Below are 13231 nucleotides of genomic sequence, written 5' to 3' on the forward strand. Positions count from 1 at the left end.
TTGTCTACCCTCCTGTTTTTGTACATCACTCCTCTCAAATAATTTGTAGTCTTCAAACATCTATTTTCCTCTGAAGTCACTGTATAGATATGAGATGTCAAACTTTTTCTATCAAGTCTTTCCTAGTTACCATAACCCCCTTCTTAATCAGGCAGGACTAATTATTCTCTCATTTGAACAATATACTGCTCAAATTTTATGACAGAACTTTTAATGTGATAATAAAAACTAACTCTGAGTGTGGAAAAAGCAACATTTTGTTTTTTCCTGTTCTCTCTCAACAATAACAATCATCAACACAGAACACTTCTGTGACCAAATGTCTGGGTTTTTTTTCCCCCCAAACACACCAAGCACCAAACACCAGCTGAATGTCCGCTAATTCAATTCTGACACCATCTACCTGTAGACAGCCTCAGGTCCCACAGGTTAAGGCCTCAGTCTTCAAGACTGCCCTGCCTCACCTTCAGAAACCAGTCACGAGTCTGGGCCTAAGGAACTTCTGATCAACTAGCTATAAATTGGGATTCCCACAACGCTCTACTCAGGTTTGATGAACTTGCTAGAGCAGTTGACTTATAAAAGATATTACAAAGGATAGAGATGAAGAGTGCGTAGGGTGAGGCATGGGGAAAGGGGGGTGTGGACCTTCCATGGCCTCTCCAGGCAAGCCACCTGCCAGGAACCTCCATGTGTTCAGCTTTCTGGAAGCTTTCTGAATCCTGTCCTTTTGAGTTTTTATGGAGGCTTCATTACATAGGCATTACTGATTAAACCATTAGCTGTTGGTGATAATCTTATTATCAATTTACTGGTGAAATTTAATCTTCAGCTCCTCTCACCTCCTGGGAGGTTAGGGGGTGGGGATGAAAAGTCCCAACCCTCTAATCCTGCCTTGATCTTTTGCTGCCAGCCCCTATCCTGAAGCTACCCAGGGAATGCCAGCTACCAGTCAATTTGTTTGCATACAAAAAGATATCACTTTGGAGTTTCTAAGTGTATAAGAGGAAATGAGGTCAAAGACCAAATATATACATTTCACTATATCACACTTACAAACTTTTGTTTACTGTTTCTCTTCTCCTACTCTACTATAAACCTTTGAGAGTGGGGACTGTGAGTTATTTATCTTTATATTCCCAGTGCCAAGTGTGTTTAGCTATAATGGGAATGAATCTCAAAGTTTCTTGACTAAATGACAAGAAGAATCATAGTTGCATGAACTAAATTCATTATTCTCAGTCCTGAAGGTAAATGAATATATTGATATTATGTCTTTGGTTACTCCTGTTTGAAAGAGTGGTATTAATGGCTAAACATACCACTGTTACACCTGAAAATGGGCCCCCAAACTTAGTCAAATAATGTATTCCGTTCAGAAACACATTTTCAAGGTTTTGAAAAACAACCACTATTCAAACTAGCCTCAATTTATCTTAAAACAGATGCTATCCTAGTTCTTTAGACAAGCAGTCCCCAGTCCCCACAGGGAAGAAGTGACAACAGAAAACATTTACACATGGGAAGCATTCCCATGGGCAGATGGGCAGAGTTACTTGTTGTTCTTCTTTTTTTTTTTTGAAACAGGGTCTTGCTCTGTTACCCAGGCTGGAGTGCAGTGGCACAATCACAGCTCACCGCAACTTCAACCTCCTGGGCTCAAGAGATCCTCCACCTCAGTCTCCTGAGTAGCTGGGAATACAGGCATGTGCCAACACACCCAGCTAATTTTTTATTTTTTTGTAGAGATGGGGTCTTGGTACCCTGCCCAGGCTAGTCTTGAACTCCTGGCCTCAAGTGATCCTCCTATCTCCACCTCCCAAAGTGTTGAGATTACAGGCATGAGACAATGCACCTGGCTATCTTTTCTTCTATTTCCTCAGTAGATCATACAAAAACACTCTTTTCACCCAAGGTAAAAAAACTAACACGGGGCTGGGCACAGTGGCTCACACCTGTAATCCCAGCACTTTGGGAGGCTGAGGCAGGTGGATCACCTCAGGTCAGGAGTTCAAAACCAGCCTGGCCAATATGGTAAAACCCTGTCTACCAAAACTACAAAAATTAGCTGGGCGTGGTGTCGGGCACCTGTAACCCCAGCTACTTGGGAGGCTGAGGCAGGAGAATCACTTGAACCCGGGAGGTGGAGGTTGCAGTGAACTGAGATTGTGCCATTGCACCCCAGCCTGGATGATAAGAGTAAAACTCCATCTCAAACAAACAAACAAACAAACAAAAAAACCTAACATGTATGATCAATTGTTAGGCAGGGCTGCTATAGCTATTATCAGTAAGGCTAAGTGGAGAATCTAAAATTAGATTAACATCTCTGCTATTTTAATAAGGTCGTAAAATAAGATTATATACTACTCAGCCAAGTAATATTTGATAAACACCGATCAACATAGGTTTTTTAAACTATAAAACATTCTTGTGCGGAAATGCTTTTCTGACAGTTTGAATCTTTCTTACTTACCAATATACATGTCCCAACAACGAAAGAGTAAAGCAAGCTGAATCACCAAACTCAGTAACAATATCGTCATGGCTTTTCTGCTTATTAAACACTCCACCAGATAAGATTTGTTCCCCTTCTGCAAGCCTTTAAAATACAAATTTAAAGATTTTTAAAAACTAATATAAAAAGCAGTTCATATAAACATATTCTTCATTACCAAAGTGCATTTAATTATGGAGACACAAATTTTCTTTCTCTCTCTCTCTCTTTTCCTTCCTTCCTTCATCTCTCCCTCTCTCTCTCTCTCCTTTTCTTTCTTTCTTTAAAGAGATGGGTTCTCACTTTGTTACCCAGGCTAGAGTGCAGTAGTACAATCATAGTTCGCTATGGCCTCAAATTCCTGGACTTGGGTGATCCTCCTGCATCAGTGAGTAGCTGGGACTACAGGTGCACACCACTACACCCAGCTAATTTTTAAATTTTTTGTAGAGACAGGGTCTCACTATGTTGACCAGGCTGGTTTCAAACTCCTGGGCTCATGCAATCCTCTCATCTCATGGGATCACAAGCATGAGACACTGCACCTGGAAAATTTGTTTATTGTAAAAAAAAATTTTTTTTTAAATTAGGATAGTGGCAAACACGTACTTAGAATTATTTGAGAGGCTGGAAATTTATGATCTTAAAATTTCACTTTTACCGTTAAAAACAGAATCAGTTACATTTAGTCTCTGTATGTACAAATCCAGTCTGAGCAACATATTCATTACTCATGTCAGAAGGCACAGAAGATGCTTATTATACTGGGGGAGAAAATATAAATGTTCTTCATTAACAAACATGGTGGTCCTTTTTACTTCCTTAAAATAGAAATGTATATGCAAATTAAACAAGACTAACATATTTTAATTAAAAATTGCACACTTAGGCCAGGCACAGTGGCTCATGCCTATAACCCCAGTACTGCGGGAGGCCAAGGTGGGAGGATAGCTTGAACCCAAGAGTTCGAAACCAGCTTGAGCAACATAGTGAGACCACATCTATACAAAAAATAAGAAAATTAGCCAGGTGTAGTGACACGTGTCTGCAGCTCCAGCTACGTGGGAGGCTGAGATGGGAGGATCGCTTAGGCCCAGATGGGGGACTGCAGTGAGCCATGATCACCCCACTGCACTCCAGCCTGAGCAACAGAGCAGGACCCTTTCTCTAAAAAAAAGAAAAAAAAGAAGGAACTGGCAAATTACATAAGAAAGATTTTTAAGAATTCAACATTAGGATCTTTGAAATTTAAAAATAATTCAATAACAAATGTCTCAGAAATTTCAGATATTTGAGCTAGCTTTAATTAAAAAGTCATCAATTAGTCACTGGACAGATAATATAGTTATTGATCAATCTATGGTGAGACTTACTTGTATCTCCCCCCTTGTAAACCTACAAGCCAATTATACATACAGGCTTTTACAAATATCTAACACCGTTTACACATGTGACCGTTTAGTCCCTTTTACCATTATTCCATCTCTTACAGTACAGAAAATAATTTAACAGAACCTAACTATCTGTATCTCTAAATGCCTCCAAATTTGGTATAGGGACAGCTGACTTGGTTTAACTATAATGTACAAAAGAAGTACTCAACAAAATGATCTTAAAAAGGAAACTACAATCACCTAAACACAAGGGTGTTAATCTCAAGTGAACTGGTGGGTTTTTAGGCTTATTCAAATTGGTCTAACACTGAAAGCAAAGAAAACGAAATATTTGTGATCATTTAAGAAACCAATAAGAATCAGTTGTAACTTAAGTTTCTCCAGAGTTAAACTCTATTTATTACCATAACAACAAAATCTCCATAATATAAATAATAGCATAGGCAGCAGTGCAAACATTTCAAATGTTACTGAAATAGATGAAAAAGAGGGAAGAAAGGGAATCAGAGTTTAATCTGAAAAGAATTTTATCCAAAATTCAACAGTGTAAGTAAAACAAAATAGCTAGAAAATATTTTAAAACTTACTTGCTGAGATCAACACAACATTTTGCAAGCAGGTATTTGCATTGTGGTGTAGTACAACTGTGTCCTTTCAACAGTCTATAAGCTTTATATGCCTTTCCTGAGCGGTAATAACAGGTTGCCAGTAAAAACAAGGCTTCTTCTGAGTGTACTAAAAACAGACATTTTTAAAAAAGGCTATTGTTCAGTATCTTGAATGATAATCAGTTTATCATGCAATAAACAAGTTTAGCAAAAAAAAAAAAAAAAAAATTAGGCTTGCTATTTTAACACAAAACAATCACTTATTAATTCAAATTTGAATTATGGAGAAACAGTTTGTTTATAGCAAAGTTAGTTCCTTCGCTCTTGATTACTTTTCTCTATAAGAAACCAAGGAAATAATACAATGAAGACAATCATGGTATTCTCTGTAAATATTTAAGAAAAGCAAACACACACAAATACCCCTGCCTTTAAAAACAGACTGCCAGTAAAGGATCTTGTTTTTAGGTAATATTTTTCTAATAAATCTTTTGGGAGGATAGAAGTCAAATTTCATTAGCAAGAGAAACCTGAGTGTAAATAAATCTAACTACCAATATGAAGTAATTTCTACATTTAAAAAAGACCAGATTGAAAAAAAAACACTTGTTTTGCTTTAACATCAAATATACATTAAATTATATTTAAGATAAAAATTATAAATTGTGATTGCTCACAGCATTTTAACATTCAGTTGACAGACTTGTATAGTATCAATAATTAAATTACATTATAATGGGAAGAGCTGAGTTGTCTATCAATCTGTCCCCTCTTTTTACATTAGGAAATGACCCCTGCCTTCTTAATGCAATGTGGCATTTTTCACCCTTATTTAGTCTGTCTCTACCAAATTGATCATCACTTCACTTCTATCCCCACAATCCAGATGAGGGTCTACAGAGGCAACAACAAAGAGGATGGAAAGAGAGGGACAACCACAAAACTGTGCTTCTAAAAATGGGTTGTGTAACAATACCAGTGAGCTGAAGGATCTTCTAAGCCAGTGGCTCTCAAAGTGTGGTCTTGTACCAGTATCAGCATGACTTGGAAACTTTCTAGAAATGAAAATTTTTGTGTCCCATCTCATACCCACTAAATTAGTAATTCTGGGAGTAGGAACCAGTAATCTACATGGCTAACAAACTCTTCAAGTGATTCAGTGGCATTCTCAAGTTTGAGAACCACTGTTGTAAAGTACAAGACAAACTTGCCACATCTTTCTAAACAGTTAACATCATTCTAAGATTTTGGATAAAAAAGTAATTTGAAATTTTATTTCTAAGTTTTTTGTCACAGATATGCACAAGCAAAAACCAACAGACCCTTTTTCTCTGGTCCATCTTCTGGTTTTTCATGAAACCACAGTGTAAAAAATAATAAATAGTAAATGATAAGAAATTTTGGCAGATGTGTTTTAATGAGATGTACAGTAGTGTTAGTGCTGCAGGTGCAGAAAGAAAAAAGAATGGGTCGCTCACTGCAATAGGAATAAACTATTAATTTTACTGAGCTACAACTTCTAATTTACGTTAAGTTAGAAAATTGGATTTCCTCTAGATTTTACAATGGTCTGGTTTCTTTTCACCTTGTAAGTTTTTAAAAACTATTGATTATACCAATAAACAATGGCTCCCACAAACTAGTTTAACTCCCAGTCATAGTAAGGCTGTCTCAATTGTTTACAAATATTTGATTATGTGTAGGTCCACTTTCATGGCAATAAAATTCCCTAATAACATAAAATACCAACTATTCTTTTTGTGTGTATGTGTGCGTGTGTAATTTTAGTGTAATACTGCAATTAGCTTTATGAAGCATAATAACTTAAAAATTATATGTTCAAATGGGAATATGGATTGGTGATTTAGGCAAAACTTAAAAATAATGAAACTGGCCAGGAGTGGTGGCTCATGCCTGTAATCCTAGCACTTTGGGAGGCTGAGGCAGGCAGATCACCTGAGGTCAGGAATTCAAGACCAGCCTGGCCAACATGGCGAAACCCGTCTTCTACTAAAAATACAAAAATTAGCCAGGCGTGGTGGCACATGCCTGTAATCCCAGCTACTCTGGAGGCTGAGGCAGGAGAATCGCCTGAACCCAGGAGGCAGAGACTGCAGTGAGCTGAGATCGTGCCACTGCACTCCAGCCTGGGTGACAGAGTGAGACTGTTTAAAAAATAAATAAATAAATAAATAAATAAATAAATAAAAGTAATGAAACTGTCAGATAATGAAGTAAATCCAGAGCAATCTGAAGTGTTATGACATGGGTGGTTTCTTAGGCTCCTCACAAGTAACTTGGCAGCAGAAAAAGACAACAGTACCCCAAACACAATTAATGAACCAGTGGTAAGCAGCCATAAATCTAAAAAGCACAGAACATATTTACTGGATAGGATCGACAAAGATTTCTTTTTTTTTTTTTTTGAGACGGAGTCTCGCTCTGTAGCCCAGGCTGGAGTGCAGTGGCGGGATCTCAGCTCACTGCAAGCTCCGCCTCCCCGGTCCACGCCTTTCTCCTGCCTCAGCCTCCCGAGTAGCTGGGACTACAGGCGTCCGCCACCTCGCCCGGCTAGTTTTTTTTTTTTTGTATTTTTTAGTAGAGACGGGGTTTCACCGTGTTAGCCAGGATGGTCTCGATCTCCTGATCTCATGATCCACACGTCTCGGCCTCCCAAAGTGCTGGGATTACAGGCTTGAGCCACCGCGCCTGGCCAAAGATTTCATCTGGAACAGTAACTCCAACTAATGGATAATGACTGTCTGAAATGCCACGTTCAGAAAAATTCTTGAGGCTGATCATGGCCTAGCTACTAAGTGTAGGGATCAAAATAACAGGGTCCAGAAACAGTTATTGGCATGCCACTTATTTACCATCCTTTCTCTACAGACTTAATTAAAATATGGGATTAGAATTATAAGGTCCATAATATGTTTCATAATCATGAATGAAGTTAGCATTGACTCCATTAAGTCACTCTTAAAGTAATATTGAGAAATCAATCATGTACTAGTTAAATTATGCTATGTCCATGTGATGAAAAATACAGACACAGAAAGATTTCCAGAATGTACTGTTAAAGTGAAAAAACAAACAAATTAAGCCTGTAATCCCAGCACTTTGGGAGGCCGAGGTGGGAGGATCACCTGAGGTCAAGAGTTCAAGGCCAGCCTGGCCAACATGGTGAAACCCCATCTCTACTAAAAATACAAAAGTCAGCCAGGTGTGGTGGCGTGCACCTGTGATCCCAGCTACTCGGGGCGCTGAGGCAGAGGAATCACTCGAACCCGGGCGACAGAGGTTGCAGTGAGCCGAGATCGCGCCACTGCACTCCAGCCTGGGCAACAGCGAAACTCTGTCTCAATAAATAAATAAATACATAAAGAAGTTGTAGCAACACTACTGAAGTTCGTCTTCTTACAAACAGGTTTGGCTTCAAAATTGGAAAGGTCTTTTGAATATAAGTCCAAAACAATTAAGAGGGGTTTAACCTTGCATCCTCCAGATACATTTACATCAAATAGAAAGGCAAATTAGTCCTTCGATGCTTTTAAACCAGATAGACACCTCTTCTTCATACTGATGTATAATCTAAATAAGCAGCTTTTCTAAAATGGACCAGTTTTGACAAAGTTACAATTTGTTGAGGTAAGTGTTCTCTACCTAGCCTTGATAAACTACACAAATATCAGAGAAGCCCTCAGAGGTTAGAGTACTCTGCTGGCTACCCTATCATGAACTCTGATGCTGTGTGTATTTAATGGCAGAGAACCTATAGAACCTTCTATGATTAGTGACATATGTTTTAAATTGATTATCTGGGCCAGGCTCAGTGGCTCACGCCTGTAATCTCAGCACTCTGGGAGGCCAAGGTGGACGGATCACTTGAGTCCACGAGTTGGAGACCAGCCTGGCCAACATGGCAAAACCCCGTCTCTACTAAAAATACAAAAATTAGCCAGGCATGGTGGTGCATGTCTGTAATTTCAGCTTCTTGGGAGGTAGAGGTACAAGAATCGCTTGAACCCAGGAGGCAGAGGTTGCAGTGAGCCGAGATCGTGCCACGGCACTCCAGCCTGGGCAACAGAGCGAGATTCTGTCTCAGAAGAAAAAAAATAATAAAACAAATTGATTATCTGTTAAGTTTTAAAATCAACTATAAGCAGTATGGCACGTGTATTAAAGTACCAAATGTGAAGCTAGACTGCTTGGGTTCAGATTCCGGCACTTTAACTTACTAACTATGACTTAGGGTGGAGCTACTTAACTTCTCTGACCTTCATTTTTTTTTCATCTGTAAAATAAGGACTATGATACTACCTTTAAAGGTTGCTGTTAGGATTAAATGACTTAATACATGTACAGCAATTAGGATAGCATCTGACACATAGTGAAGGCTGTATGTGCTATTATTTTAATTATTGGCCTTCTCTTAAATTTACAATACCTGAGTAGATATTTGATATTAATGCAGGGGGTACATAAGTGTCACTGAGCCACATGCTCAAGTAATTCTATTTCATCATTAACTTTTTTTTTTTTTTTGCTGTTTTCATTTGTATGGAGGCTGTACGTTTCTTTTATTACATTATTCATTCTGTTGTTCAGAGTCATTTCTACTGTTGAACATTTCATCCACATATGCAACTTTAGCATATTAACACTATTCTCAATGTTTATCTTTTCTATATTTATTTACATCCTGCATTTCAATACTAACTGGTTTTATACAAAACTGTTGTTAATGATGGGGTTAATAGTACTGTGAAGTATTTTAAAACCATGCTTAGAGTAAAAAGACCACAAATAAAAGACGGCTGGAAGAAGTTTTAAAAGGTTCCTTAGTGTTTGAGGCAGAAAATGGCAATATATGAGGAGAAAAAAGATGGCCAAATTGTGCAGGGCTTTGTAAACTGTGTAAAGATTTAGCAACAGATCCTTACAACAATTAGATACCTCTGAAGGGTTTTAAGAAGGAACATAGATTTGGGAGGGGAAAAGGAATAGGCAGGGAAGGGGAGATAAGGAAAATTCAGTTAGTGGTATCTTAGGTTAGATTTGAATATATTGAGTTTGATGTGTCTGTGAAACATCCATGTTAATTCAATGAAAATAGTTGAGTCTTGGATCAATAAAGGCCTAAAAATGATACATTATTCCACATCTTTAGTAGAATTCTGGATATTCTTTAATATTGATCTTAACACAATCTGGTAAATAGTTTTTTTGTATGTTGCCATTTGTACGCATATATTTCTGTGAGTTTGGGCTCTCAGTATCCTGGTTAATAGAAAAGAAACAGATGCTGAACGTTTTACTCTGGTTCAGTTCTCTCCCACTGAGCCTAATTTACTAAAATTGATACACCCAATGCAATCTATACATCTTATCCACTAATCACTAAGACAGGCAGAAAATTGGTGAACAATTTTACGGTCATTTAAAATGTACTCAAGCAGGGCGCAGTGGCATGTGCCTGTATTCCTAGCTACTTGGGAGAGTCGCTTGAGCCCAAGTGTTTGAGGCCAGCATGGGCAACATAGGGAGATCCTGACTTTAAAAAAAATGTTTAAAAAGTACTGATATTAAAAAATAAAGGCCAGACACGGTGGCTCACGCCTGTATTCCCAGCACTTTGGGAGGCCGAGGAGGGCGGATCACTTGACACCAGGAGTTTGAGATCAGCCTGGCCAACATGGTGAAACCCTGTCTCTACTAAAAATACAAAAATCAGCTGGGCATGGCCGCGGGCACCTATAATCCTAGCTACTCAGGAGGCTGAGGCAGGAGAATTGCTTGAACCTGGGAGGCAGTGAGCCGAGATTGGGCCACTGCACTCCAGGCTGGGTGACAGAGGGAGACCCTGTCTGAAACAAACAAACAAACAAACAAACAAACAAAAACATTTTGCAGTGTGGGATGTAAAACCCACATTAATTTAAGATAAAACACTAGATCTTAAGCAATTTTGAACTTTGGGCTAGAACCCTCAAAATAACCTAGGAATACATGTTGACACAAGGTTTTCAGCTGTTTCTCTTTCTTTTCCTTTCACTAGTTACAATCCTCTTAGTCTCATAGAGTTCCATAGATAGCTATTACTTATGAAAAAAATGCACACACAACTTATGTCTGGTTGATTTTCTGAACATAACTCTTTTACACACAAACACACACACACATATATATCTCCAAAGATCTATCATAGTAGCTGCATTAATGTATTTTTTTCCTCATAGTCTAACACTATTTCTATTTGTTCTATAGCACTTATTTCTATTCATTCTTAACAGTTAATTAACAAAGGAGAAAAACCTTGGTCAAGGGGATCAGGTACTGGTGGTGGGAAGGAAAAATACATGCTTACAATGGGGGAAGGGAATTTACTGGAGGGAGATGGTAAAATTAGGACAGAGTTTTTCCAAAACAGCAAATCTCAACTCAATAGTGGACTGTGAAGTCAATTTAGTGATTATCAGCCTACATTAAAACAATAACAAAACCACTCAATGGAAAATATTAGACTGTATCATATCTAACAAGGGTAAAAAAATCTGGCCAGGCACAGTGGGTCATGTCTATAATCCCAGCACTTTGGGAGGCAGAGGTGGGAGGATTGCTTGAGATCAGGAGTTTAAGACTGCACTGGGCAACATGGTGAGATCTCATGTCCTCAAAAATACAAAAATTAGCCGGGTATGGTGGCATGTGTCTGTAATCTCAGCTACTAGGGAGGTTGAGGTGGGAGGATTGTCTGAGCCTGGGAGGTCAAGGCTGAAGTGAGACGAGATCACATCACTGCACTCCAGCCTGGGTGACAGGCTATCTCAGAAATAAATAAATAAATAAAAATAAAAATAAGAAAAAAAGGCCGGGCACGGTGGCTCAAGCCTGTAATCCCAGCACTTTGGGAGGCCGAGATGGGCGGATCACGAGGTCAGGAGATCGAGACCATCCTGGCTAACACAGTGAAACCCCGTCTCTACTAAAAAATACAAAAAAATAGCCGGGCGAGGTGGCGGGCGCCTGTAGTCCCAGCTACTCGGGAGGCTGAGGCAGGAGAATGGCGTAAACCCGGGAGGCGGAGCTTGCTGTGAGCTGAGATCCGGCCACTGCACTCCAGCCTGGGCCACAAAGCGAGACTCCGTCTCAAAAAAAAAAAAAAAGAAAAAAAAGAAAAAAAAACACCACAAAACCCTGAAAAGTCACTGTATTAGGATATGTTAGGGGAGACAGGGAACCTGTAAAGGACTTTCTATGTGCCAGAAACTACAGCAGACTCTTTATATATTTTACTGTATTTAGTCCTTAAAACTAACAGACATTTCTCTTCTATTTTAAAGATAAGGAAAATAAGGCTCAGAATGACTTTTGATTAAGATGAAATGGCAAATGAGTATCTGAGTTCAGATTCGCTTTTCTTTTCTTCTTTTTTTTTTGAGACGGAGTCTTGCTTTGTTGCCCAGGCTGAAGTGCAGTGGCGCGATCTCAGCTCACCACAACCTCCGCCTCCCAGGTTTAAGCAATTCTCCTGCTTCAGCCTCAAGAGTGGCTGGGATTACAGGCATGCACCACTACGCTGGCTAATTTTGCATTTTTTAGTAGAGATGGGGTTTCTCCATGTTGGTCAGGCTGGTCTTGAATTCCTGACCTCAGGTGATGCACCCACCTCTGTATCCCATATTCTCTCTTATATCATTCTGCTGTTGTTTCTTTCTGATCCCACAGTCTCAGGCCAACTATAAATCTTGAGAGAAAGACAAATGTGCAACAAAGAACCAGTGAAACTGAGAAATTATTTCAAGAATTTGACTTACAGAAGATCCTACCATCAACTGCTTTAGCCTCATGCCTTGCTGGATGTCTTTCTCCAAATATAGAAACTGCTACTAGTGACATAGGAGGCCCTTGAGCAAACAGGTAACATCTAGCATATCAACTGATATTGTCCAGCCAAGAAAACAATGTTGCCAAGAATTCTGAGGTTGGTTCAGTGGGAATGAATACTATAATGGATTAGTGATGGCTACTATGGTTGCAAATCAGAGAAGTGGTAAGTATTTGCTACCCTTGGTAAAGGGGAATCAGACAGATCTACTAGTTACTGCCTGTGGACATTAGTCTCAGTTCTCCATCCGGAAAATGGCAATAGCAATGTCTATTTGACAGGATTATTGAAGATTAAATTAGTAACTAATATTAAATACTTAGAGTACCTAGTATACAGTAGGAAATCAATAAATGATAAAATTATTGTTATTATTGAGCCAGGACAGTATCTGCTCTTAACTACAATTAATTCTAAAATCTTTCCTCATATAAATATGGTTAAACAGAGGCTGGGCGTGGTGGCTCAAGCCGTAATCCCAGCACTCCGGGAGGCTGAGGCGGGTGGATCACTAGGTCAGGAGTTTCAGACCAGCCTGGCCAGCATGGTGAAACCCTGTCTCTACTAAAAACACAAAAGTAGCCGGGCGTGGTGGCAGATGCCTGTAATCTCAGCTACTTGGGAGGCTGAGGCAGGAGAATTGCTTGAACCTGGGAGGCAGAGATTGTATTGAGCCAGAGATTGTACCATTGTACTCTAATCTGGGCGACAGAGTGAGACTCCAACTCAAAAAAAACAATATGGTTAAACAGAATGGTTAGGTTCTATACTGAAAGAAACTAACATTTACTGAGCAACTTTCCAAGTGCCAAGCATTGTATCAGGCACATAAATAATGTGGATT

At 39.1% G+C, this 13231-nt stretch overlaps 1 protein-coding gene across 14 annotated transcripts in view; it reads right to left on the bottom strand.

The window, feature by feature from the left end:
- Nucleotides 1-13231, bottom strand: part of CDC27 (cell division cycle 27) — a 67771-nt gene that overhangs the window by 44823 nt on the left and 9717 nt on the right. For 11 of the 14 annotated variants that reach the window (XM_074020054.1, XM_074020052.1, XM_074020049.1 and 8 more), the window contains 2 exons: nucleotides 4479-4626; nucleotides 2477-2602 (listed from right to left, as the gene is read on the bottom strand). Coding sequence is in view for 10 of the 14 variants with exons in the window: in XM_074020049.1 (XP_073876150.1) it covers nucleotides 2477-2602; nucleotides 4479-4626 (274 nt within the window). In the remaining 4 variants the exon portion in view is untranslated. The remainder of the gene's footprint in view (nucleotides 1-2476; nucleotides 2603-4478; nucleotides 4627-13231) is intronic. The other 3 variants (XM_074020050.1, XM_065531807.2, XM_065531806.2) reach the window with 1 other exon arrangement.

This window comes from Macaca fascicularis, chromosome 16 (assembly GCF_037993035.2).
Source record: "Macaca fascicularis isolate 582-1 chromosome 16, T2T-MFA8v1.1".
NCBI lineage: Eukaryota > Metazoa > Chordata > Mammalia > Primates > Cercopithecidae > Macaca > Macaca fascicularis.